General features: G+C 33.4%; 6 protein-coding genes across 7 annotated transcripts; 2 read left to right on the top strand and 4 right to left on the bottom strand.

Annotated features, from left to right (window-relative positions):
• Positions 1 to 530: 530 nt before the first annotated feature.
• On the bottom strand, positions 531 to 2,707 carry LOC111807405. Its single transcript, XM_023693122.1, has 4 exons — positions 2,514 to 2,707; positions 1,861 to 2,129; positions 1,218 to 1,370; positions 531 to 1,086 (listed from the first exon to the last, which is right to left on the bottom strand). The coding sequence occupies exons 2-4, from the start codon at positions 2,095 to 2,097 to the stop codon at positions 850 to 852; spliced, it is 627 nt and encodes a 208-aa protein (XP_023548890.1). The 5' UTR covers positions 2,098 to 2,129; positions 2,514 to 2,707; the 3' UTR covers positions 531 to 849.
• A 2,165-nt stretch (positions 2,708 to 4,872) lies between these two features.
• Positions 4,873 to 9,984, top strand: LOC111807397 (tryptophan--tRNA ligase, cytoplasmic). The gene is made up of 12 exons (XM_023693111.1): positions 4,873 to 5,253; positions 5,339 to 5,458; positions 5,752 to 5,937; positions 6,159 to 6,210; positions 6,315 to 6,380; positions 7,083 to 7,169; positions 7,330 to 7,422; positions 7,819 to 7,899; positions 8,656 to 8,727; positions 9,299 to 9,367; positions 9,493 to 9,603; positions 9,731 to 9,984. Exons 1-12 carry the CDS (start codon positions 5,024 to 5,026, stop codon positions 9,779 to 9,781), a joined length of 1,218 nt encoding a protein of 405 aa, XP_023548879.1. The 5' UTR covers positions 4,873 to 5,023; the 3' UTR covers positions 9,782 to 9,984.
• A 2,032-nt stretch (positions 9,985 to 12,016) lies between these two features.
• LOC111777398 (U-box domain-containing protein 21-like) lies at positions 12,017 to 13,513 on the bottom strand. The gene has a single exon (XM_023656977.1). It carries the CDS (start codon positions 13,451 to 13,453, stop codon positions 12,125 to 12,127), a length of 1,329 nt encoding a protein of 442 aa, XP_023512745.1. The 5' UTR covers positions 13,454 to 13,513; the 3' UTR covers positions 12,017 to 12,124.
• Positions 13,514 to 14,453: 940 nt separating this feature from the next.
• Positions 14,454 to 17,506, bottom strand: LOC111781535 (aspartate-semialdehyde dehydrogenase-like). The gene is made up of 7 exons (XM_023662191.1): positions 16,856 to 17,506; positions 16,429 to 16,515; positions 16,250 to 16,294; positions 16,078 to 16,173; positions 15,859 to 15,960; positions 14,891 to 15,045; positions 14,454 to 14,786 (listed from the first exon to the last, which is right to left on the bottom strand). The coding sequence occupies exons 1-7, from the start codon at positions 17,411 to 17,413 to the stop codon at positions 14,705 to 14,707; spliced, it is 1,125 nt and encodes a 374-aa protein (XP_023517959.1). The 5' UTR covers positions 17,414 to 17,506; the 3' UTR covers positions 14,454 to 14,704.
• Positions 17,507 to 18,468: 962 nt separating this feature from the next.
• On the bottom strand, positions 18,469 to 21,409 carry LOC111798411 (SEC14 cytosolic factor-like). The gene is made up of 6 exons (XM_023681536.1): positions 21,158 to 21,409; positions 20,819 to 21,074; positions 20,619 to 20,655; positions 19,707 to 19,824; positions 19,457 to 19,567; positions 18,469 to 18,782 (listed from the first exon to the last, which is right to left on the bottom strand). Exons 1-6 carry the CDS (start codon positions 21,227 to 21,229, stop codon positions 18,645 to 18,647), a joined length of 732 nt encoding a protein of 243 aa, XP_023537304.1. The 5' UTR covers positions 21,230 to 21,409; the 3' UTR covers positions 18,469 to 18,644.
• A 3,419-nt stretch (positions 21,410 to 24,828) lies between these two features.
• Positions 24,829 to 27,903, top strand: LOC111798398 (adagio protein 3-like). 2 transcript variants are annotated; one of them, XM_023681523.1, is made up of 3 exons: positions 25,081 to 25,137; positions 25,606 to 25,742; positions 25,964 to 27,903. In XM_023681523.1, the coding sequence occupies exons 2-3, from the start codon at positions 25,714 to 25,716 to the stop codon at positions 27,567 to 27,569; spliced, it is 1,635 nt and encodes a 544-aa protein (XP_023537291.1). In that variant the 5' UTR covers positions 25,081 to 25,137; positions 25,606 to 25,713; the 3' UTR covers positions 27,570 to 27,903. The 2 variants fall into 2 exon arrangements, with proteins under 2 accessions (XP_023537282.1, XP_023537291.1); XM_023681514.1 differs by lacking the exon at positions 25,606 to 25,742 and having other exon boundaries at positions 24,829 to 25,137.
• Positions 27,904 to 27,987: the final 84 nt, after the last annotated feature.

The raw sequence follows: 27,987 nt of genomic DNA, 5'->3' as shown, positions 1-27,987 counted from the left end.
CTATTTCACTTGTGGGATTGGCCATATTCTGTCTGCCATATTCTCGTGGAAAAAAAAATCACATAGAAAAGCCTGCTTTCATCATTCAAATAAAGGTGAGGAGGGATAGAGGGGCCCCTCTTTTAATAGCTACCAAATATTGACACACCGACCCAAAAGGTAAAAAGTTTATTACTATTTTGAAATTTATTCTACCTATCTTCAAATTTAGTACCACTTTTTTATTCTTTTTTAATCCTAAAAATTATTGAAAAAGTCTCTAACATCTCCTCCCTAAACTTTAGATTTATTGGATCTAAAAAGATTAAATTAAATAAAACATTTAAAGAATACATGAACCGAAAGGAAGTGAGTCCCAAGTTAGTCAACAAAGACAAAAGGAAGCTCTAATTCCATGGCGGCCATACAGCAAAAAGAGAGAAAAAGAAAAAGAAAAAGAAAAAGAAAAAGTGGGAAAGCAAACTTTCGTGTAAACACATCTACAAACATTCTCATCAATAATAAGACCCATACTCACATGCTAATTGTAGTGATGAAGAATAGCTATGTTTAACCATTTCAGACAGAAAATGCAATCACATGGACATTAAAAATTCTTCAGAATGGGTCAAAAATGTCTGTTCATGTCAGCTTTCTCAAGCAGCTAATGTTTCTAGTCAAAGCTGTAGAAAGAAATTTTAGAAATCATGCGAGTAGTGAGAATGCATTGTGTTCTAAAATTCAGACTTTTATATTGATGATTTCACTACTAGGCATTTCATGTAAAGAGTCATGGCAAATAAAATTTAAGAAGCGTACCATTTGAGAGCCACAAGGAAGTTAAAAAGAAGATGAAAATGTTGGATCTTATCAGAAGGATGGAGATCTGTGAGGGGTGTCTTTCCTTCTGCGTTTTCTTGGCTGTGAAGATGATGAAGGGCTAGCTTTGGTCTCTTCCCTGGACTCTGCAATTGATATGGTTGATTCCAATTCGCTTGCATTTGTTTCGGCGCTAGTTTTTTCCTTGAACGATAAGTTACCGAAATCCGGGCTCAGAGATACGATGGTTCTTATGCTCTGGTCTTTAAGCTTTGAGTTCACAGAAACCTGATGTTTTTGCAGCAGTTGAATTGTTAGCAATATGTGCATGATGTAATTAAATTGCTTAGAATATGGTCTCTTAGTCTAAGCAATCTACCGAGTAGCAGAGTTGTGATATGGCTCATGTTTTTATATACCTTGCAAGCAATTGAACAGAAGCGATTGGGATATTGTACATATCTACCACAGTCTTCACAAGAACCACCGGACTTCGTTTTTGGTGGTTTGGCGTCGACGGATTGACCACGGGAGTTTAGATGAACAGATATTTCACCATTGACTTTATATGTCTGCAGAATCAAGCAATAGAGGTTTCAAGTTAGAAGACATAGAGATGAAATGCCATAGGAGAAAGGGAATGTTAGAAATAGTTCGGTTTGATCATTTTCAACAAGCAGAAAAGAAAGCAAACAAATTGATAACAAACAAACTTTATTCCTAAAACTAAAATGGAATCAGACGGGACTCAGATTAACAAAAACAATATGATTTGTTCATTCAAAATGGTAAAGATCAAAATCAAACTTCTGAGATTTCCTCTACAAACGGTCACCTCGGATTCGATCCTTACAAGAAGTGGTTGAAAACCAGATAGATTCGGCTAAAGAATTAAAAGTTGTGTTAGAATAAAATAAGAACTTATCTCAAATCTCAATGATTTCAACTTCATAAAATCAAAAAGATCAGCAACACAAAGATTGAATTCAGAAATCTTTTCTATGGAAGACTATTAAATCGATATCTTACTGGAGTTGTAATAAGGGAAAAAATGTTTTATACATGAATCTCTGAACAGCGAAAGTATTTCTCCGCGTCCTGAACGCGAACAACTTCGTGATAGACATATTTCCAGATATGAACCTGCCGATGAAGATCATGTACTGTACAATTCTTGCAGAAGCTAACACTACAATCAATGCAGAATTTATTTTTCTCATTTTTCCTGAGATTAGGATGAAGATCGCAAGAACCGAAGAATTTCGTATTCAAAAGCGTACCAAGCCAGTCCGTTTCCATTCTCTTCACTAAAGAGCTCGCATAATTATAACCTACAAAACCAAAGAAATCCATCACTCCGTAAGATTCCGATCCTCTTTCACAAAATTTCATCCAATTCTTGAGAAAAACTGCAGACAAATTCAGAGTTGAACTAATTAATTTAACGGCCATTCAAGTAACCGAGCTCGAATTGAAGTTCAATATACACAATATAACAATCAATCGCATAAGTAGAGAGATTCAAAAATCAAAAGTATCAATCGCGGAAGCCAACAGACACTATAAAGTACACATCATAAAATCTCCCCAAACAAAAGAAAAAAAAAACAGTAAGCAAGTGAATTCAATACTCATTCCCGTGGAAGAATCAAACAAAAACGAAAGAAAAAGAGTTCGAAAACTGCACATTCACCGAAAAGGACTAAAATACTCACAGATTCTTCCGATTGCAGGACGAAGACTGAAACCAGTACAAGGACACAGAGGAAGCGGCGGACAAATTGGATTAAGCGCTGCAAATGGAGGAAGAAAGAAGAGGAAGAACGAAGATTAAAGTGAAAATGGAAACAGAAATCTTTAGGATCTTTTTTATTATTATTATTTGGTTTGATAAACAAAAATCTTTTATGAGTGTTTGCGTGTGTACATATTTGCACTTATTAGGCAACAGAGGGATGTGGGCTACGATCGCCATGAAGGTGAAGGCATGCTGGCCGTTGGATTGTCGCCATCGGACGGCTAAGCTTTTTTTTTTCTTTTCAATTTAGAGTTTAAACAATTCCAATATAGCCTCTCACATTTAACTATTTTGGAATAATTTTTTTTTTCACTTTTCTTTTAATTATTTAAGCATATTTCAATTAATTTAGTCGTATGATATTAATAAAAAAATTATATATTCGAATCAGTCCAAACGTGACTAATTAAAAATTTTGAAGATATATTTGATATTTATTATTTTTTTAAATAAAAAATTAAGTTTTTTTTTTTTTTAAAAAAAAAATTCAAATTTTTGCTTACTAGAAATTTAGAGGAGAAGGTATGAATTTTTTCTTGGTTATTTTCTTGCTCTAAATTTCTATAAGCTCAATAAGAATTACGGCATAAATATTAATTTTAATATTTACCAATTGATAGGGGCAAAAATGGGAATTTTGTAATTTGAAGGACTAAATGGTAACTTACTAAAATACTAGGATTAAGTTGAAAACAACCCAAAAAATTTGTTATTTGGAAGAAATGTGAATGGTTCTTTCCGGTCGTGTGGGGCCGAGAAGTAAAGGTGGTTTACATTGACACGTGGCGACTCATGGGGCGCAGCGAGTCATTGACCGCCGAAAAAGGCGCGAGATTTTAGGACGTGGCATTTCCTTTTGACATGCGGCCGGATTTTTTGCGGTTGGATCTTAATTAGCTATTATTAATTATTAGTTTATATTGTCGGTCTATGTACCTAAGAATAGTTGAAGTAAAATAAATAAAATAAAATAAAACACGTGTTAAATAGAAATTTAAAAGTAAGTATATATAACAATTGAGATGATGTGAGGTTTTAAAAATAATAATAAATTATCAGAAAATTAGAAAATGAAAAAAACATAACTTAAAAAAAAATTCTAATACTTGCGACTTTTAAAAAGAGCATCAACATCTTCGAGCTTTATTAAAAAAAAAATTATCGCTAATATAAATAAGAAATTCTATTTACCTCTTCTATCGTATATTAATAGTAAAAGTATTTTTTAACATTTTAAAAAATATATTTTTTAAATATTAATGAAATTTTATAAAGTTTAAAATATTTTAAAGATGTTTATAGAATAAAGTATTAATTAATTAATTAATTTTTTTAAGTTTAATAATACTTTATTTAAGAATATTATTAAAAGTTTTTAGAGAATGAGAAGTTTATATTCGTTTTATTAATTTAGCCAATTTATTATGTATTTTAACTTTTGAAATTGGACCTTTGACTTACCTGCTTTAATTTATACCCTTTACCCAAATTAGCTATTTTACCTATTAATTTTTAACAAAAAGCAATATATTTTTTACGTGAAAAATGTAATATAAAATATTTGCTAATTTCAACCATATCTATCAATAAATAAATTAACGATAAAATAATACAAAAATGTTTATTATACTAATTTTCAAACAAAAAAAAAAATTGAATTATTAATTTTATTATTATTCTTAATTTCCCATTTTTTGTTTATTACCTAAATTTCTACCCACACAAAATTAATTTCTTCGATTTATTTGTAAATGATACGTGGCTTTATGAAGGCATTGAAAAAAGTTTTTTTTGGTATAAAATAAATTATAATATTGCACGTTTAACATATCCCTTGAACTTAAATAAAAAACATATTTAATAGAATTTTAAACATGAAAGTGACTAGCTCGAGAATGTGGCGAGAATCTCACCTCACATCAAATTTGAAATAACTAAGTAAGAAATGAGGTGTGTAATTAGCTAACCAGTGATGGAGACTAGTGGAGATCTACCTTAAATAGTGGGAGATTCCCTGTTTAGATGGAGACTAAATAAGACTGGAGGCATAGATTATATTTAATATAAATATAAATATATTTTCAAATAGAAATTTTCTAAATTATACTTAATGTGTGGCTTTCAAATATTACATTAATTTAGAAAATAATGGAGGTAACTAAAGAGGAATATTGCATAAAAAAAAAAAAAAAAAGGAAAAAGAAAAAACCTAAAACCCTGTTTTTCCAACACGAGCAAATTCATGTTTACGGTCTATGGGAATATTAAGAACAATACATGAAGTATCTAAGCTTCCAAATTCAGTGGCCCGCCCCTTATTCTTCAGGGGAGTCTGAATAGATAAATCTACTAGGGCCAGAGAGATTTAACTGTGTAGAAGAAGCACTAGCGGCGGCGGCGGAGGATTTGCAGTGAAACAAGAGTAATATGGAGAAGGCAGAGTCGGAGAGAAAGGTAGAGGAATCTGTGGAAGAAGATGATCAGGTTGTAAATCCATGGCAAGTTTCGGCTAAAGATGGAGGAAAAATCGATTACGATAAGCTAATTGACAAATTCGGCTGCCAGAGGCTCGACCAGTCTCTCGTTGACCGAGTCCAGCGCCTTACTTCTCGTCCTCCCCATGTCTTCCTTCGCCGCGGCGTCTTCTTTGCCCATCGGTTTCTCTCTTTCTCTGTCTCTCTCGACATTTATTTTTTCTTTTCAGTTCGACAAATTGTGCTTAACTTTATTTTACTCTCTCAGGGACTTCGAAGAAATTTTGAATGCGTACGAGAGGGGGGAGAAATTCTACTTGTATACTGGAAGAGGACCTTCGTCTGAAGCATTGCATTTGGGGCATCTCGTTCCTTTTATGTTTACCAAGTGTGTTTCAGTTTCTAATGCTTTGGCCTTTATAAGTATATACGTATTTATTTAAACTACTTGAATTGCGAATGCTGTCTATTTCCTGGGGCAATTGACTGGTAAACTTTACGAGGGTGGATGATGATACTATGGATTTCGTGTCTTTTTGAACAATGGCATGAAAATCCATTTGAGTTTTGTGTGACATTTCACGTTTCTTAATTGATTGTGCTTTAACTTGAGTTTTTGGATTACGAGGTCCATTTTTTTTTTATCCATGTTCTAAGTATAGGTGTTGGATGCTTTTGTAGATATTTGCAAGATGCATTTAAGGTGCCCCTTGTGATACAACTCACTGACGACGAGAAATGCATGTGGAAAAATCTTTCTGTGGAAGAGAGCCAGAGACTTGCTCGTGAGAATGCAAAAGACATCATTGCTTGTGGTTTTGATATTTCCAAAACCTTTATCTTCTCTGATTTTGATTACGTTGGTGGGTGAGTATGATATGAGCGAACTCATCTTTTATAAGAGAAGAAACATCTAACAGTCATTGAGTTTGAACTGGCGGAATGTCTTATACATATTTCTAGGAGTGATTTATATGCTCGCTACATGGAGTTGTTTATGATTTTACAAGTGTAAATTTGTTGTTAGATTCAAAAGATTGAAGTGTTTACACTTCCTAACTTGGTTTATTCTGCGAGTTATTTCACAGTGCTTTTTATAAGAACATGGTGAAAGTTGCCAAATGTGTTACATACAATAAGGTACTCACTTATAATCTAATCGTCTTTGGTATTTTTCATTTTTAAGATTTCTTTATTAATATTATTATTACTATTTTGCTTATTTTGATACATTCTTTTGCTAGGTTGTTGGTATTTTCGGGTTTACTGGTGAAGATCATATTGGAAAAGTTAGTTTTCCACCAGTGCAGGTATGTGCCGCAACTTATAATGGGAGTAATGAGTAATTCTTATTGAATTCTATTTTTTTGTCACTACATTAATTTTATATCAGAATGGTCTCATATCCAATCCAATTTATGATCCTTTTTATTTGAGATGAATTACTTTGATCATGCACTCTCTTTGTATCTCTCATGCAATAGGTGCATTGTATATACTTAAGATTTTGAATGAAATAGTTTATAATGAACTTCTCTAAAATGAAACTTATTTGTCGCGTGCCCAATAACTCCATTTCTATGAAGAAATGACTCAGATACGCAAGTGTTTCATCTTAAGAAGAAAACTTGTTAGTACAAAACAAAAAGAATAGCCGATTGGCATAGATCATAAGTATCATATAAAATTTTCCAGAGAGTGCCAAGATAAACTATAAATCTCAATAAGTCAAAGGACTCGTTGAGTTACATTACATTCAAATTAAATGAACTGGAACCTTACCACTGCAACATAAATTACAAAAACAACCAGAGCACTCTTTATACCACAAATCACAAAAACAGTAACAGCACTCTATATACAGTAAGTTACGAGAAAACTAAAAGTGGAAATCATTTTTTGTTGATCTTCTTGAATTTTTCTCCCTCTGCATCATTATGACAGCATTACTACATTGTCTATGGAATTAATCATTTTTTTTTTTCTTTCATCATCATCCCAATCTGATGCAGGCAGTTCCTTCATTTCCGAGTTCATTTCCACATCTTTTCTCTGGCAAGGATGATCTTCGGTGCTTAGTACCTTGTGCTATTGATCAGGTATTGTTGATTGTTTCTCCTAGCACAGGTATTGTTCACCTTGTTAAATAGCATGCACCATGTTGTTGTAGTAATTATATAGTCTGGGTTGGTATTTTATTTATTTGGTCTGTGATTAAAATTTTCTCTAATTATGTGATTTTTTTGGTTGATTCTCCAGGATCCTTATTTTCGAATGACAAGGGATGTTGCTCCTCGCTTAGGTTATCATAAACCTGCACTGATCGAATCTTCTTTCTTTCCTGCTCTGCAGGTAACACCATAATTCTTTTGTTTCATCATGTTAAATTTACCATTCAATATTGATTAATTTATAGAATCTTTTTAGAACACAAGAAAAAATGATTATGAACACGGTTGATATATCACTTGCCAGAATACATGGGCTTCGGTTTAGACTTGTGAATGATGTTTTTGATTGCACGACTATATGTTAGAGTTGTCATGGTCATAGATGTTTTATTTATTTTTCTTGTACCCATTTATTTCTTCTTAAAAAGTTTGGTGCGTACTCAAAGTTTTGCATCCCTAGTTTTATAAAAAGTATAGCACCTGCAATTTTGTTTGGTTAAGATCCCTGATGGTTCTTGTTTGCATAATATGTGTGTTGTGCAATTACTTTCTTATTATGTCAGTGTTTGATCTGCAGGGCGAGACAGGAAAGATGTCCGCTAGTGATCCAAATTCTGCAATATATGTGACTGATTCCGCAAAGGAAATAAAAAACAAGGTCCAGATTCTTTATCTTATAATTTGTTTTCTATTGAAATAGTTCAATTTGTCTCTGAAGCTTACTTTAAGATGTAGAAATTGGGTTGGGTGTCCATGTTTTTCTAATTTTTTTTTTTTTTTTTTTTTGGGGGGGGGGGTAATGAAATAATATAGTTACCTAAGGAAAATGTTTCCAAGAAAAGTGTATGAGATATGCTCTAGCCTCGAAAATAGGGGAAAATTACAAGTATGCTCTCCTTCTAGGTTACCCAGAAGTTGTAAGCATTTGTCCAAACAACACACATAAATTGATAATTCTGCACTTCATTTTCGTTTTTAATAGAGTTCCTAACTCACTAGGTTAGGTGTACTCTTCTTGTTCACCCCCTTCTTTTTGTCTGTAATGACTTGTTTCATTACTAGGCTTTTTCTACTACTATTTAGCCCCAAGAAAGTAGAAATATGAATTATCTCACCCTCCCTAATAAGAGCACATAATATGAAGCTACGTTATAATTTTAAAAGTTCCACTCTCCAGTTTTTTGTGATATTGCTAATTTATTTTTATGTCTGGCAATTTTATTATTTGTGATGATAGTAGCATGTATTGTGTAGTTCTCTAGTTATGTGTAGTAGTGATTCTTAAATTTGTATGGCTATATGCTGACATTCTCTTGTTTGTTAACTGGGAAAGTATGCCCATTTCATCCAATACTCTTGCAATGGCATTAATTTTTATTTACGTTTGCCATTGGGGATTATGTTTATTATACAGGTAAACAGATATGCATTCTCCGGTGGCCAAGATTCTATAGAGAAGCACAGATTATATGGAGCAAATCTCGAGGTACAAATTATTTCATTTATTGTTGTCCCATAAAGTTAACATTTAAAAAAAGAAAAAGAAAAAACAATGCTGTATTAAATTTTACACATGATCCACGCAAGGAAATAGACTGATTTTATTGTCTTTAGTCTTTCTATTCATTTTAAGCTTAATGTATTAGTTTGCAATTAAGCACTGTTGACATATAGACCAAGATACAACATGGTACAGAATTACTATTATCTGGATAGGTTCTTATCGTGCATATCACCAAAAGGATTTTATAATTATTCCTCTTTGGTTTCTTCAAATTGGAATGCCCTTTTTACATCCTTGAAATTTCCATATCTGTTTAATTTATTTATTTGCAAATGAAATCTTTGTTTCTTATCATAAAAGGTATTTAAAAGAAGTTTTGATGTTGTTCAAAGTTCAAATGCGTGCTATGCATGGATACATTCTTGTTATGCCCCCCCTGCTTCCAAGAGTCTAGCCAACATTCAAGTTGGGTGTCTGAAGAAAATAGGAACTTGAAAATTAAGATTGCAAATTTCTAATGTGGTTTTTATCAATTGTACTATAAACCATACAGGTAGATATACCCATCAAATATTTGAACTTTTTCCTTGATGATGATGCTGAACTTGAACACATAACAAAGGTGAGATCTCTCATTCTATGGAGTTGGAATTTTATGCCTCCTTTTTCATCTTTACAGAGGCTTGGCATGAGTAAAGAGCCTTTAGAAAAATAAAATAATTTTTAACATATTATTTTTCTCTTCAGGAGTATGGTGCTGGACGCATGCTAACAGGTGAAGTGAAGCAGCGCCTAATACAAGTATTGACTGAAATGGTAGAAAGACATCGTAGAGCTCGGGCTTCTGTGACAGATGAGGTAAGTTTGTTGCATTATTTGTGTGAGGCATATTCATCCTCAAGTAGCCCTTTATCCTCTGCTCATGCCATCATAGTTATAAGCTCATAAGCTTCCGCCTGCTTATAGTTGTTGCATCTCCTTTCAGATGGTGGATGCGTTTATGGCAGTCAGACCCCTCCCTAATATGTTTGACTGAAGTAGTCGACATTCTTCGAACCGCTATTTATCATGGACCTGCATTGGATGCGACACGAAAGGGTGGGGGTTCATGTCTCTCGCTCGACCCACCAGTCGGATTGATTGTCTTAACTCGAACCATTTTTGAACACGAGGGTTTTTTCTTTTCCAACATAAACTTTCTATAGCCTATATTTATCCAAATTTTATATTGTTAGGGAAGCTATTGTTAACATAAACTTTCTATAGACCAATTAAAACCTTTACAAGAAATCTAAATTTGAGAACTAAAAAAAAGCACGAGGGAGACTTGAATAAAAATAAAATATTTTGAAAGAAAAACACAAACGTTTTGATAAGAAGTGATCGGTGCCGTTGAAAAGCAATGGAAAGACGATGGATTTGATGCCAACCGTTGAATTTCTTATTTTATTTTATTTTTCTTTTTATTGCCCACATTTGCCTCGACATTGACTATTTAGCCCATAGATCTTGACCATAACGTTCTTTTTTTCTTTTTGCCTCGTATGAATAATGTGTTTTTTCTCTCTCTCTCTCTCTAAAAATATTGTTTCTCACTATTTTTAGTACGGCCTCTTTAGTTCTAACATGACAATTTAACTAATTTTGATTTTGAAAAAAAATATATTTAAAATGTGATTTTCCAACTTTTAAAAATTAATTATTTTAAAATTATTCCTAAATAGAAAATTTTGGGAGCCCACCTAATGAAACAGTCATATATATATATTTTGGTGCAACCTTAGGGCTAGGGCCAAGACTTTATATTGTCATTTTCATTATATGTTCATCTACTTTTCAAAGGATTAAGATTTAATGCTTACGGAAGTGGACTTGGACTAGTTCTAGGTGTCTCGACTTCTTTATAGAGACACCTCGACTTCTATTTGTTTGGTTCCATATGAATATAATCTAGGTACTGATTCAACAAGTTCACGTAAATATAATTTTAAAATTAAAAATATATCTGTTTGGTTATTAAAAATGTATCTAATAGAATGTTAAACTTTCTCTTCTGTGTCTAATATCATTAGTCATTCAACATGTTTGAATATCCACTCACTTTCTAGGCACAAATCTGAAAGTTTAAAAATATTATAATTTTATTTTTTGAAAAACATTATTTTCATCTTCAAATATTCATACGTTTATACTTTTTGTAGTTGATTTATTGACTCCAATATATGTCTTAGTACACGTTTACGAACCTACATTATAATTTTCTAAACAATACCCGTCAAAATGGTCAAAGATTAAAAATAAAATAAAATAATATAAGCTAAAAGTCAAAAAAATGAGAGAGGTTATAAATTTGATTTAGGAAGAAAAAAAAAAAACAGGCAAGCTGAAATATGGATTCAAACTAAAAGACTTTGACTAAGTATTTTTCAATAAATAAATAATTTAAATAAAGAAAGAAAAAAAAAAGAATTATACACAACTTAGTCATAAATACTATAAAATATGAATGAATCATAAAATAAAAGCATGGGTTATACGTTAATAATAATGTCAGTGGGGCCATGCATTAAATACGTTGTGTTTGATTTTTCTACCTACAAGACTACATCTAAAGACCAAGTCTATTAAAAGCAAATGAATAATAATAATAAAAAAAAACTAATTAAAATGTTCTATTTAATTCTTTTCGCTTTTAATTTTTATTTATTTTAGTTATATCGTAAGGTTATAATTCTTTAATACGAGCGTAAGGTTATATTTCAAGAAATTTAGTTATTGTTAAAATTACGATTCTAAAGAAAAGAAAAATAATAATATTTAAAAAATATAAGAATTAAAATAATAATATTTAAAAATATAAGGGTTAAAATGAAAAATTTTGGTTTGTTTTTTTTTTATTATTATTATTAAATAAAGAGGCCTCATGCCTAAAAGCTTCAATTTTGACACATGTTTTACACAATAATTATGCTGATTTACTTTGTTCTTCACAAAAATGATTACCTCAACAACCAAAGTTGTTCAAACATCTCCTAATTTCCCATGTGAATTTTGTTTTGCTTTTCAATCTTTTGAAACGTTTTGGCACTATTGTTGAATCGACCTCGGATCTTAAAGAGAGATTCATATGATTGTGTACGTACTCTTAAATAAGTTTTTATCGAGCAAACGTTGATATGTTTTCAAGAGTATACACTATATGCATTGAGGTAATACAAGAGAAGTACGTATACACTACGAGCTCGTTCAAGAAGTCTCGTATTTCTACGCAAGATGCATTAGCATGAAAACCGACCTATTTAAGTTTATGAGCGGTTGTTTTATGTCTAAAATACCCTCCTTTTGTTTTAGTGTTTACAACAACAAAATGGTCATGAATTCAAAAGGGTCTTTTGATACCCTTAAAGTCCAATGAATCAATACATTCTAACCTATCCCTGTGAAGATTATTCAATAGTTTCAACAACTCAGTTGCTTTCTCCTTTGTCCATTCACTACAACCAACTTGCAACAACAACAATAGCTTTTGAAACGCTCCCACTTGAAGTGCTTCTACTTTAACCCTTCCATCTTCTTCTTCTTCTTCACTCTCATGCTTTACAAGCTTCCAAACAATCGACACCGATAACTCCGTCGCTAAATCCGAAACTCGAAGTATCTTTTTCACTATCACGGGCATCGTCAACGCGTGCGCGTACGCCTCTTCTCTTCCTTCTTTGCTCTCGCAAATCCCATCGAACGCTCCCAACGCCCTCTCGCAAACGCTTCTCTCGGCGTCGACGAGCGTTTCGAGTAGCAAAGAGACAAACCCCATTTCTAAAAGGGCTTTTGTGAATCTTTGTGGATTGGAAGATGAAGCTATGATGTGATATGTTATGAAAAGTGAGGCTTTTTTTGATGATGAACAAATGGGCTCTTTTATGAGCTTCACTAATCCCTCTAATGCTCCTTGGATTTCACCTAATTTTGTTGCTTTTTGTGGGTATGATGAAATGATTTCTTTCAATATCAAAATTGAATTTCTTCTTCTTGATAAATCTCCTCCTTTCATGAACAACACGAGGGCTTGCAATGAAGCTTTTGATTTGAGGTTTTTAATGGATTCTTCTTGGAGAGGGAACATGATTGCCATGGCTGATATCATTTCTTCTAAAATCTCTATGCTTTTCTCCAATGGTTCTTGTTTTGACAACGCTTGGAATGCTGATGATATCACATGGCTTGCTCCATTGCCCATAATGCATTTCTTGTTCCTTTCACTTTCTTTTGCCAACATCTTGATCTTCTCGACCGACGACTTACATCCGTCGCCATCCCCCCGCCGTGCTGCAGCGGTAATCTTCTCGAGAATGTCCCCAATCTGCACGGGACTCACCGGAACCCTCGGCGTCGGAATTCTCTCGACCCCGTAATCCTTGTTTTCAACACACCAATCTTGAATCATTTTCCTTATGTTATGATTTGGAATGGAATCAAGGGTTTGTAATGGCTGGTTGGTGATGGGGCAGCTGAAATTCCCTCCTTCTATCCATGTCTCAATACTAGCACGATCATATGTGATTCCAGTAGACAAAGTCACTGGATCTTTCATCATGTCCAGCGAAATTGGACACCGGAAATGGCTCGGGATCGTCAGCTCTCTCATGTCACTGCCGGTGCCCCTCGCTGTTCGCCGGGTGGCCCTCCGTCGTCTCCAAGAGGAAATCATGGTGAAAAGAAGAGATGGAATTGTGTTAAAGAGAAAAATGAGAGGAGATTGAGAGAGAGGGGGGAGTTTATATGTGAATGGAGATTATAAAAATTAGGATGAAGAAAGAGAGAGAGATTAATAGAAGTTTGAATGTTGACCAAATTAGAGAGGAAAAAGAAAGGGAAGTTTGAAATGGTAAAAAGAGTTTTATTTTATTTTATTTATTTATTTATTTATTTATGAAATAATTGTTAAGAGAGAGAAAGAGAAAGGGTCCGAATGGATGAAAGACTTTAAGGATTTTCAAAAAATCAAAGGTTTGACGTAAAAGGAGATGACCGTCCACATAACCTCTGGTCGGTGGCTCTTTTCGCTGACTCTCACTACTAATATTGCTTTCTCAATTCTATATCTCCCATGCTTAAAATCCCCTCCAATTCTTTATAATATATATATATAAAAGGTGGGTGGGACGGGAATTGGAGCGGGGTCAAGAGAGGATGAGAAATATAATCTTTATCCTCAAACCCGTTTAGCTAATGAAAAGAAATCTCTTATCGATCTCTTTCTCATTCCCGATTTAGATGGACATCATCCTTCTCTCATTAGAACTGGGTCCAAATAGATTATAACTCTTAATTTGTTCACCTAACCAATTACAACTATCCTAAAAAATCTATAATCTAACTTGAATGTTGGGTTAGAAAGAACAATAACTTGACTAAGGGGAAGAAATTGTTTCAATAACGTTTTTTATAGGGTGGAATCATCAAATATGTATCGAAATATATTATAAATTGAATTATAAATTTGATGTTAAGAAGAAAAATGTTTGACTATAATGTTTTAATCTTATATTAAGAAGTTTGAATTTGAAGAATGTTGTGTGTTAGGTTAATGAGAAAATAGAAAAAATGGTAAAACAAAGGCGCAATCTGAAACAAAGGCATCTACGCGCTATAGACGCGCAGTTTGAATCCGCGGCTTTCATTTGTTGGGCACTAAATTCGGCTTTCCCTTTATCACACCAAAAATATGTATCTTATATGTTCCAGGATGACCCACAGATACCCTATTTAAACCAACAATTCACAAACAAACCAAAATGACTTCAAACATTAATTCCAAAATTTTCCTTCAAACAACAGATCTAAATGCAAAATTATGCTCTAAGTTAAAGACTCGAGAGACATCCTCTTATGATATCATTCATAGTAATAAGAAACACTTTTTGTAATTGTACCGATGATCTGCAATGGATAGAACAAACTACAGTAACATCTCAGCAATCTGAACGGCATTAAGCGCAGCGCCCTTTCGTATTTGATCACCACAGATGAAGATATCCAACCTACATACAGACGAGTCCCGTTAGTTTGTCTCATTTAACTTTTTCAATCAGGAAAATAAACAGAGAGCTATGAAACAGGTTGTGGATGGATGAGTCAGTCTAACCCTTTATTTCCATCTAGTGAAATATCCTGTCGGATCCTCCCAACTGCAACGTCGTCTTTGTTCGATACCTTCAGCGGTGTCGGAAATTGGTTGGCAGCCCGGTCGTCAATAATGACAACTCCAGGAGCATTTTTTAGAATCTCTCTAGCTGCGTCCTGCATAATATAGATATAGCATAATATAGATATGATATAAGCATAATGAAATTACAACTTCTATAGAGAAGAAGAGGGATTCTGGGTTGATCTACTGATACATGATGTTCGAAATTTGAAGTAATATTACACCATTTATGACCTCTCCCTAGTAGACTCGTTTTTAAAACCATGAGGCTAACAACGTATGTAACAGGCCAAAGCAGAGAATATCTGTTAACGGTGGACTAGGATCGTTACAGTTTATCTTTCATCCAACAAGTAAAATTCTCGATTGATTTACGCATCAGGAGTGTGGGTTAAGGAACCAACATTGAGTAAACAAATTCGAGGGAAGAGAGAACACAAAATTTGGCCATGAACATATGCTACAAATTCTATAGAAACTAACTAGCATCGTAATCAATCAAAGAGTTTCTGATACAGTGAATTTCAAAACGTGTTCAGTTCATCCTTGAAAGCATTGGAGCTCATCTCCAAACATCCCAAGCCATTACCTTCAAGACTACCCCTTGGGGGTCCTAACATGATATTTTCACAACTATGGTGGATTTCCGTTCCCCACTCGCAACTCTGAGAAAAGACACTTCGTTTTCTTTTTATTATAAGAAACCTAGTTTTCATTAAGAACAATGAGAGAAAATACAAGGGCATCCAAGAAAAACAAGCCCACCGATGGAGCCATCAACAAAAATCACTTCATGATCATTTCATTATCAACCAAAAATGCTATGCAATCAATAGAATCTCAAGCAGCATATGCAGTAGTATTATAGTACTGATCAAAACAATATTATCAAAATAAAATCTTACCTCATCAAGGGGATTCTCAAATTGAAGATTCACACTCTCAGCATGCGCACGCATGACAGGAACTCGAATACAAGTGGCAGTAACTTTAACATTTGCATCGCTCTTGAGGGGCATAAAGCAAGTCAGTCAGTGTAAGAAAGGATTCCATTTACCAATTTCCAAAGGAGAAAAAATTCACAAAAAGGTAATGCAAGTAAGGGTCAACAAATCAACACTTACCCAAATTTTCCGAGTTTCTTTTACTAATTTCATTTCCTCTTCATTGTATCCATTTGAAAGAACAGATGCATTGTGGGAGAACAAATTGAAAGCATACTGCACCAAGTAGAAGAAGCTAAGAAAATTGCTACAGAAACTTGACCCTCAAAACAGACACATAAAAGAAACTGACCTGATCCCTAAATATATTACAAGTTGGTGGTTTTCCTTCCAGAACCTTCAGAAAAGGGAAGAAATGAAAAATAGTTTACAGCCATTGGAATGGACTAAATAGAACATCCAAAAGATAAGATGACGAGTAAAATACAATCCAAATTATGAGATAGATTAAGGAAAAATAAAAATAAAAACCTCACGAGTTTGTTGCACAAGCTCTTCCATGGCTGCTGCACCAGCACCACTAGCTGCTTGATACGTACTAACAACCATGCGTAACACCTGCCATTTTCAATAGCAATCAATCAATCCAACGTTAAGGGTGAGCTTGAATTGACACTTGGAACTTCTTATGAATTCCATAGTATTTGGTTAAATAAGATAAATCCATGTAAAAAATACTAAAACCGCTAAAAGAAACACTAAAATGCCTCATCCCTAAGAACATTGAGCTTTCTTCTAGTCTGCTATACAATATTTTCTAATCTTAACATTTAAATGCTTGTAAAAGAAGCATTTCTAGAAGTGCTTCCACTTGATAGCAATATTAAGGGAACATAGCTTGCGTACCGTTACCAAAAATGTAAACAGACAAAAGAAATGAAATAGTCGACTTCAAAACCTTAGCGTAACGATGCAGAGGAGTGACCGCCATCAAGCAAATGATGGTAGAACAATTGGGATTAGCAATCAAAGCGCCCTTGCCGGTCCCGACCTTAATCCCCTTCATGGCGTCGGGATTAACCTCCGGAATAACAAGTGGCACATTCTCATCCATCCGAAAGGCAGAGCTATTATCAACCACAATCGTCCCCTTCTCAACGGCGAGCGGTCCAAACTTCTTGCTGATGGATCCCCCAGCGCTGAAGAGAGCAATGTCGACACCATCGAAGCTATCCGCAGTGAGCTCCTCAACAATATGCTCTTCGCCATGGAAGTGAACGGACTTTCCAGCGGAGCGCTTGGAGGCCAGCATCTTGATTGAGCTATAAGGAAAGCCGCGATCGGAAAGGACGGAGAGAAATTCCTGGCCGACAGCGCCAGTGACACCGACGACAGCAAGAGAGGGTCCGTTCTCTTGATACGCCATGCGAACAAGTCTAGAGATGCGCCTTGGTTTAGGTTGAGGAGAAACAGGGGAGAAGAAGAAGGTGGTTCGTGAAGAAGCTAGCGCCGCCATTGTAGAGACAGAAAAAGCTTCAACGGAGCTGAGGCGGCCGGGGAACCCACAGAGTATCAGTGAAAACTGGAAGTGTGCCTGGTTTAGGGGTGTTATAATGTAAATTTTATTTATAAGGCCCACGAATAAGAAGTCTTCCTCGAATCAGATGCGCCGAATAAGATGCTTACTCAATAAATAAATATTAGATTAATATAAAATATTTTTAAATTTACTTTTTTTTTCTCCCAAAAATATATTCTTAAAACTTTTAAAACCCTTCCATATATTAAAAAATATACTTACCATTTTCTTTTCTAAATTTTAAATAGTATTCTTAAAATACCCTTAAATTCTAAATAATTTTATTAATACCTCTTAATTTTTTAGAAATTTTAATATATCTCTACGTCGGTACTATATTTAAAAAATATTTAATTAGTACCTTTAACTGTGTTAAAAAAATTTATCTAAGATCATCTTTAAGTTTTTTATTTTTTATTTTTTTAAAGTTAAAAGGGTATTAACATTTTTTTTATTTATTAACATTGTCAAAAAAAAATTTCAATATATATATATATACCATCAATCTACGATAGAAATAGAAAACGTCTTTGAGATATGAATATTTGGTCGCCTCGTTTAGGCACTCTTTCAGATGGGCTTGGGGTTTGCAATTTGGGCCAAGGTCAATAGGGCCCAATGGTCCATTTAGCTGCCTCATAATTCTCATTTAGCTCGTCTTAAACTCTTGCTTTAGTAAGTATATATAATCAAATTAAAAGAAAAATAGTATAGATGAATATAAAAATGGTAAGTAAGTAATGTAAGTTCTAAAGTTTTATGTCTAGTTTTATTTCACACTTCAATACCATGATCGGAGATCTTAAATTTTCTAGAAACACTAGCCACCAGGCTCTATTAGCTCTTCAATTTGCATTTATTTTGCATCTTTATAGGGATAGACCGATTATCTTTATATCAAATAGTCGACAAATTAAAAGTCACAATCATGTTTTGTTGTAGGCCAGGCAAGATAGACTTATCCGTACTCAATGGGTCCGCTCAAGTAAATATGGATGCTAAGCTAGAGAATCTTTACCTAACTTTAACATTATGGAAGACTTAAAATTTTGCACAACCCTCTCTCTATTATTTGGGCTTTAATTACATTCAAATGAAATTACTATTTGGAATATCTTGAGCATCTTCTCAATAAATCTAAAAATTTAAGTTGCTTGGTTTTAATGATTCAGGCATCCAAGTGAGGAAGAACAGCATCTTGAAGAGCAATAAACTTTGCCTTTCCACCGTACTCTTCTGGCAATACTTCTTCTCCAACTTCCTCTATCATACTTCTTCTTTCTTCTTCATTGCTCACAATTGAAATCTGAAAATCATCGTTTATGCATGCATATATATATATATAAATAATGTTACGTATAAGATTAAATGTAAGATTTTAATTTTTTGTATATATATTCTATATTCTATTCATGACATTTTATTCTTTTGTTCAACTTTTGCCTATTTTTTAACTATAAAAGATGGGGGGATTCTACTTTAAATTTTAAACATACTTATTTTATGTAGTCAAACAAATTTAATGCTTTATTTTAGTTTCTGAATCAAAATAAAAATGTATTTTTAAATTAGCATAGTATTATAATAATTTTGTCTGGTCCTTTATACGTGTTGTTGTCTTAACAAACTTGGAGCTAAGTGGCAGCTTAATACCTATGGAGGTTTTGTAAGAAAGGAAGAGGTAACAACCAACCAACCAACGCTCAAAAACGTAACACCCACCCAAAACTTCAAATACCCCATAAATCAAACGGGTCCATTTTCATTAAATTTTTTCACAATTTTTAAGGAGTTATATTGGTTAATTAAATAAATGATCCCAAGTTTATAAATAAGAAATATATCTGAGGAAAGTTTATGCTTAAAGTGGATAATGTCATACAATCTTTAAAGTCATGATTTCTAACATTACTTTCTTCTCTCCTACAATAAGAAATTAATATTGGAAATGAAAAGAAGGAAGGGAAGGGAAGGGCTTACGTTTTTTAGCGTTGTAGGATCCACGAAACGAGAAACCATTCTCCAAATGCTAACGAAAAACCATGGCATGTTTAAAATGAAGCATTTACCCAAGCGTTCTGGGTAGTAATTCTGCAACATTTTTTTTATATGCACACTAAAACGTTTCAATGTACTATAAAATCACAAGGACTTGAATTTTTTTCTTTTTTTTTTTTTTTTTTTTTTTTTTAAAAAAGGGTATAAAGATATTACGGAATATATGATTTACCTGTAGAAATTGAAACCCTGTGATGAGTCCACGTATATCAACATTCTTGTATGAGATTTGGTGAAGATCAACAATAGCAATCCACTTTTCGTTTCCAATTTCTTTTCCTTTGCTACCACTGTCCACATATGCAAATCAGATTTTTCCACTTAATATTTTTTATTTCATTTATTTTATCTTAACTTTCAAAATCCATTTGTTTTCCAAAAGAAACTACATTAATAAAAATATTCTTTAATTTTTTTAGTAAGATACTTCTAAATTTTAAAAATTTTAATAATACCCATCAAATACAAAAAAAAAATCTAAAAAATTCATTAAACTTTGAAAGAAGTTAAATTTTTTTTTTTTTGGATAGAAATGGTTGAAGAGTACCCTTAAATTTATAAATATGTTTAAAAAATACCTTTAAGTTTCAAAATTGTTTTGTTTCAATTCCCAAAACTTTCATTAATATCTTTAAACTTTTTTAAAAACTTTAAAAACATCTTTAAATTTTTTTTGAAAATTTTCAAAAGTATTATTACTTCGGTATCACATTTTAAAAATACTAATAAATTTCCAAAACTAATATTAAAAAGTTTTAAATAATTTATGCACGGTTACAGAGGATTACCATATACTGACAAGAATAAAAGTTGAGGCATGAATGAAACTTTTAAACTTTAATGGTTAGAGAATTATGGGGGTATTTTTATTAATTTAGCTAATTAAAAAATTATTTCAAAAAACAACTAAAAAAAATTAGATTCAATTATCTAGAAGTAGTTAATGATATATTTAAAATCCTGTATAAATGATCTAGAAGTAGTTAATGTTTAAAAACCTATATAAATAATTTGTAAAAAGATGAAAATAACGATATATTTTTAAAATGCATTTTTTATTCATGATTAAAATTGAGTAGGTCACCTTGCAATGACCTTGTCCAAGAGATGAACCAGGAATTCTGCATAGAACAGAGAGAGGAGTGTGAATTAGATTCAGGCAAACAAATAATCAAAACATTCACAATCTATTTTTGTTTAAACTTGAAGAAAAGAACTCCAAATAATTTCAAAATTACAATTAGAAGAAAAGAAGAAGAAGAAGAACGAAATCAGAAAACTAACTCTTGAACTGGAGTTGATCCTTGGAAGAAAAATGGCGTTTAGCCATAACAATCATCACAGCCAGTCCTGTCTTGGACAATCCCTGCAAGAAAATCTTCTTAGCCTCCAACTCCTCCTTCACCTCCGATTCACAAATAAAACCCTTCGGAACCACCGCATCTCTCCATTTCCGCCATTGTACGAACATCTTCGCTCCTTTCGAAGGCTCCATAGACCTCGCGATCAAGAATCTCATCATCGTCGCATCGCAGTACTCCTGTCGAAACACTCACAGAGTCAGAAATCCATCAGCTAATCGAACGAAAAAACGAATAGATCAGGATTTTGATTTCTTGTTACTTGTGTGTTGATGCCTGATTTCTCGACGGCTTTCCTCATCTGGATTAGCGCATTGGCGCGAGAATCCTCCATCTCGGAATCCGTGGAGGTAAGGTGAATCGACGTCGGCGACGGGCAGAGGTTAGGTGATGAGATCAGGCGTGGAACCGAATTGATGACGAACTGATAGGAGAATGCAGAGAGTGTGAGAGAGGGAATAAATGAGTTGGAAGAGAGGTGAGGAGGAGAGTTTCTGGTGCAGTCGTAGCTATGGTCCCTGGTCTATTTTGCTGATATATATATATATATATTCCAATTTTTGTAGAAATAAAAAATAACAATAATAAATTTTAACTCCCAATTTCTCAATTTATTTTAAATTTTATTTTTTAATTATTTTATACTAATTCACCCACTAATACTTTTATTTTATAAAATTATCTCAATTTTTAGTCTCATGGTAATATTTTTTAATATTAATCAGACTAATAATTAATAATTTAATACTTATACATAGTTTCACATATAACCAAGATAATAATAATAATTATTATTATAATAATAACAATAGTCTTTCACCTAGAGTTTTGTACTTTATATAATAAATAGTGTATAATTTTGTCCTTTATTTATGAATTAATAAAGAGGTTGCGGGCTAAGTTTGACGAGGGCCAAATTTAACCTTTAATTTTGGGTAATATATAAATATAATATAGAAAAGTTACGTCCTAAACCATACTAACAAGATGGAGTTTAACATATTACTGGAGTTGAGGAATTAATTTGATTTAGTTCAATTTAACTTCATTTTTACTGTTTTTTTAACGAATTTCAACGAAGGTAATATTGAATACATTATATTATACGTTAGGTATGATTTATATATACATTAGTTTAACATATGTTTTATACTTAAACTTTTGTGAAAATAATTATATAGTATTTGCAATTTAATTTATAATAATTTAATCTATAAATTTTAATTGGCTGAATTTTCAAATTTGAAATTTTAATAAAGAAAAATTATAATTTAATTATCTTATACAAAACTTAATAGAAAGCTCCAAATAACTACTTTCAAATCTCCAAATAACTACTTACAGCTCATCATCAATGCACCTCAATCATAAGACAGTTATTTTGTATTTTAAAATTTTAATTTTATATTTTCAATTAATTTTAAAATAGACACTTTAAAGGGAAGGTAAAGGTAAAATATATGGTTTTTATTTTATTTATTTTTATTTCCTTCAAATAAATGATGCAATTAATAACATTAATTGCACATTAAATGAAGTAGATGGAGGAGTTGGGGCGGATGAGTGACAACTTGACAACATTTATGTCTATTTCTTTCCCTCGTAAGTTAACGTCAGATCTCATATCGATTAAAGAAGAGGACGAATATCAGTGAAGACACTGGTCTCGGGTGGATTGTAATATCTCACGTCGGTAGGAGAGAGGAACTAAATATTCTTTATAAGAGCGTGAAAATCTCTTACCAACCGACGCATTTTAAAACCTTGAGTGAGAAGCCCAAAAAAAGACAATATTGACTAGTAATAAAGTTAGATATAAAAGTTTAATACTTCGAGAAGGGTTTATGGTTAAGTGAATAAGAGGTGAGTATGATGGTTATTCAAAGTGGTTGAGACAAGGTAGAGGGTTGTAGTCATGAATGACTTGAAGAAGTTAGACCTAACCACGAACATACGTACTCTGGTCGAGTAAACACGTTTTCTTGAGCTATTCTTTTGTCCATGCTATGACGTTGTACATTACCACATGATGTGCATATGATATTATTAGATGCGTCGGTCCAACCATAAAAAATGTGTGTGGAGCAGATACGATACGTCTATAACTATTTTCCTTCACTCATTGTACATCGTGTCTTATGGAGAGTGTTTGAGACATTTTTCGAGAGGATCTTGATTAAGAACTCATAAACTTGCACATCTTTTAATGGAAGTTCAGGATTTTAATTAATGCAACTTTGGTTCTTCGAGTTTTGAAGTTGTTTTACTTTATTCCATTCATTTTTTTTTGTTCTCGTACTTTCAAAACCTTTGTGTTTTTTTCTGTGATAGTTTAGTTTTATTTACCAAACTTAATTTTATAAGAATTTTAGTAAAATTATTGTTGCCAAATAAAATGAAAATGAAAACAATAAAATAGTCATTTTTTTAAATGGTTTACAATAAATTTTGTTTCGAAGTTAATAACGTCATAGAAATCAACCAAACTAAACAAATTAAAAAACTAATTTGACTGGTTATCAAAATGTTACGACAGGTTTGTTGAAATTACACCTAATCTTATGTGCTTGTGCAGGTGACGTGTTTTGATGTGTTACGAACAAATTAAGATTATAATGTAAAGTTTAAAATAGAAATTAGACAATTTCCTCATTAGTCTTAAGATATAAAAGAAATTAATAATAATTTAATTAGTCATTGGTAACAATTTAAATTATATATTTTAATTCTATAAAATATATATTTTATACTTTGAAAGTTTTAGTTAAAATTAAATATTTATTTTTATTAAATAAGGATTTAATCTATAAAATCTAAATTCCACTAATGGTCGTTTTTATAGCTATTTAGTTTTTTTTATTTATAAAAAATTGTAGCTTTTCGCAACGAATTTATTATGTTTTTAGCATTTGAGTTAGGAATTTCAATAGTAAAAAAAATAAAAATAAAAAAATAAAAAAGAACAGAAAAATAAGTTTTTAAAAGGGCACATGTATGAGCATGAGAAAGGCATGTGGCAGATGGTGGGACCACACAGGCATGTCAGAAGGAATTCTGTTCCCGAAGAAAATATCTTATCTAACGAGTTTGATGGTGACGTGGCACTTTCGTAGTCGCCTCTAAAATGTCAGATATTTTCTACCTCCAAATATCATTCCCACGCGTGTTCCCCACTCTCTCTTACGTGGACTCTCACTCCTTTCTTTCACCCCTCTTTTTTATCCTTAATTACGTTATTGCCATTTCTTTTTACGAACATATACATCTATTTAATGTGTAATGCCTTTAATTATATTTAGTTAAATATTCTATTGTAATAAATATATAAATAAATAATTATATATTTATTTAGTTCATTTTTATTGATCGAAATATATCAAATTAAAGTAATTAAATATAGTTACTAAAAGTATCAACCAATTAATAGTACTTATAATAAATCATTTAATTAAAATGGTTCTTTTATTATTAACTAATTTAAATTTTTAATATTTTATTTATTAGCCTATTAAAATACAATAATTTTTATTCAAATTTTCAAACATCCATTACAATTTTGTCCGAACAAATTATATATATTTAAATTTTATTTAGTAAACAATAAGAACTTGATTAAATAAAAACTAATTATATAGAATATGAAATTTGCATTTAAAAAAGATTAAAAGGAAGAATTGAAAACAAGGTATTATAATTTTGAATAAGAATCTTGGGGCATAATTTAATGGATAATACTTTTAATAATTAGAGCTTTGAGGGTCTTAGTTTAATTTCTTGAATTAAAAAAAATTAAAATTAAAATAATAATTTTAGTCTTGTACTCATGTTAGTATGTGGCAAATTCGTGATTTTCGAGTCGGATAGGGGCATTTTCCTTCACCGCCATTGAGCAAATAAATATCTCGGAGGCCAATTCAATCACTTCCATTTTCAGGCTCTGACGGAAGAAAGAAAGCGGCGAAAGCCAATGGCGAGAAACGATGATGAACCGGAGGTTCAGAGCTCCGGCAAGAGGCTAAAATGCTCCAAGCACGATGACGAACAACTCGAACATGAAGAAGAAGAAGAAGAAGAGCAAGTGAGCGAGCTTCCATTAAAGCCTGGCCTGTTCTTTTACCCAATGACTCCAACTTCCTTCGTGGTCTCCGATGCTCTTGAGCCCGAATTCCCCATCATCTACGTCAATAAAGTCTTTGAGATCTACACCGGATACCGCGCCGATGAGGTCCTCGGCCAGAATTGGTATGACGAGACTCAATTGCGTGATGATTTTTTATTATTATTGTTTTTTTTGGCTGTTTTTAGCTTTCCGTTTTTGGTATTGGAGGCTGTGGTAATTTTGGTTTACGAATGGATTCAGAATGTAATTTACGGTAGGAGGAACTTTTGGATGCTTGGGACAGTTGTTTGGAATGAATTAATCCAGGAGAATTAGATTTGTGCTTCTGTTTGTTTGTAGTTAAGGCAATTTATGTGCCCTTTTGTGTTGTGATTTGATTCAATTTTCAGTAGGAATTCCTTTTTGCAAAATCAGTTTTTCATGGTGTTTCCTGTTGCGATGTGTTGTGCTTGTTGAGGGTGGCTTCTCTGTGCTGGCTGATTCCTTAAGCAAACGACTGTTGAGTCCCTTTATTTACAAGTTACTATATGAAACAGAAGCACATTTGTATGATTTGAGACTAAATTCTGATTGGCACCCTGTTAGGAAAGATAGAGGGGGAAGAAAGTGGAGCCCATTTTGATTTCCTTGTCTAATTATCTCAAATGGCGATGGCTCAGTGCGAACCTTAGGTGACTCTGATTAAGGAGATTGCTGTAATGTATCCCCTGACTCTATCCAGATCAAGGTCTGTTATTGGTTTTCTCCTCCGAGCTCTTATCTGTCTACAATTGTTGTGCTCTTTTTTTGGTGGGGCGGTGGGGGGATTTACCATTTGATTACCTTAATCCACATTAATGCCTGATTTAGTTGCATTTCAGTGTTTACCCAGCATGACCTGATCCCAGGTTTTGTAATTATTCTTGTTTGTAAAGTTTTATCAACTCATATGGAAACTTTTTGTTTCAGTCGGTTCTTACAATATAGAGATCCTCGTGCACAAAGGCGACACCCTTTGGTAGATCCGGTGGTTGTTTCTGAAATCAGAAGATGCCTTGAAGAAGGTGTTGAATTCCAAGGTGAACTTCTCAATTTCAGAAAGGACGGCACCCCTATGGTGAATAGGCTAAGGCTTGCACCCATACATGATGATGATGGCACCGTAACACACATTATAGGAATTCAAGTGTTTTCTGAGACAAAGATAGACCTTAATCGGTTGTCGTATCCTGTTTTCAAAGAAACTTGCGCCAAAAAATATGATCTATCAGGCAAAAGTGCTCATCTGATTGATCAACCACCTTTTGGTCAGCTTAAAGAAATCTGTTGGATACTGCAGCTTTCAGATGAAGTCTTGGCCCATAACATTTTATCGCGCTTGACACCAAGAGATGTTGCATCTATTGGATCAGTTTGCCGAAGGACTCGTCAATTGACAAAGAATGAGCACTTAAGGAAGATGGTATGTCAGAATGCATGGGGAAGAGAAGTGACTGGAACATTGGAACAAATGACAAAGAAACTTGGTTGGGGGCGCTTGGCCCGGGAACTTACTACTCTTGAAGCTGTATGTTGGAGAAAACTGACGGTCGGGGGAGCTGTGGAACCTTTACGTTGCAATTTTAGTGCTTGTGCCGCAGGTAATCGACTTGTATTATTTGGTGGGGAAGGAGTCAATATGCAACCCATGGACGATACCTTTGTTCTCAATCTTGATGCTGCAAATCCTGAGTGGCGCAGAGTAAGCGTGAAATCCTCCCCACCTGGACGTTGGGGCCACACTCTATCTTGTTTGAATGGTTCTTGGTTAGTTGTTTTTGGTGGATGTGGTAGTCAAGGATTGCTCAACGATGTTTTTGTACTTGATTTGGATGCTCAGCAACCAACATGGAAAGAAATCTCTGGTGGAGCTCCTCCATTGCCTAGATCCTGGCATAGCTCCTGTATGATCGAAGGTTCTAAACTGGTTGTTTCAGGTGGATGTACAGATGCCGGGGTCCTTCTCAGCGACACATACTTGTTGGATCTAACAATAGACAATCCAACCTGGAGAGAGATTCCCACATCCGGGACTCCCCCTTCTAGATTGGGACATTCTCTTTCAGTTTATGGTCGAACAAAAATTCTAATGTTTGGTGGCCTTGCCAAGAGTGGACACTTACGCTTACGATCAGGCGAGGCGTACACCATAGATCTAGAAGAGGAAGAACCGCGGTGGAGGCAACTTGAATGCAGTGCATTGACTGGCATTGGTGGTCAGAGTGCCGTGGTTCCTCCACCAAGACTCGATCACGTAGCAGTCAGCATGCCCTGTGGAAGGATTATCATTTTCGGAGGGTCCATTGCGGGGTTACATTCGCCTTCTCAACTATTCCTTTTGGATCCAGCTGAGGAGAAACCGTCATGGAGGATTCTCAACGTTCCTGGACAGCCACCTAAATTTTCTTGGGGCCACAGTACTTGCGTGGTTGGAGGGACAAGAGTCTTGGTATTGGGCGGCCACACTGGGGAAGAATGGATCCTCAATGAATTGCACGAACTCCGCTTAGCTAGCAAGCAAGACTCAGATCTTTGATACTATTTTTATCAAGCAGCAAACAACACTCCAAAGGAAAAGTTGCTCGAATGGTTCGAGATTCCTCATATTATAGCTACTGTAAGAACAGAAATTTCCCAGTACTTAGCTACATTATGATTTTGTTTTGTTTTTCTTCACTTTGGTTTGTGTTTAAATTTTGGTCTTCTGTATATATGTATTTATATATGATATAGGTCGTGTTTTTGTTACCTTTCTTTGTGGTTCTGTCTTTTACTTCTAAATGGCCATATGTTCACTTTGTATTGGGAAGCACCTTTTGTGTACATGTTTTCTCTTGATTTGCAGAAGCATATACATACGCATTTTTTAAGTTCTGACAAACAGGACCTCCATTTTTGTTTTGATTTGTATTAGTGAAATGTTTTTCCATCTCCAATATGCTGCGACCATAAGG

The sequence above is a fragment of the Cucurbita pepo genome, chromosome LG01 (assembly GCF_002806865.2).
Source record: "Cucurbita pepo subsp. pepo cultivar mu-cu-16 chromosome LG01, ASM280686v2, whole genome shotgun sequence".
NCBI classification, from domain to species: Eukaryota; Viridiplantae; Streptophyta; class Magnoliopsida; order Cucurbitales; family Cucurbitaceae; genus Cucurbita; species Cucurbita pepo.
Note: the sequence above shows the minus strand (reverse complement) of the source record. Positions and strands in the feature narration are given on the sequence as shown.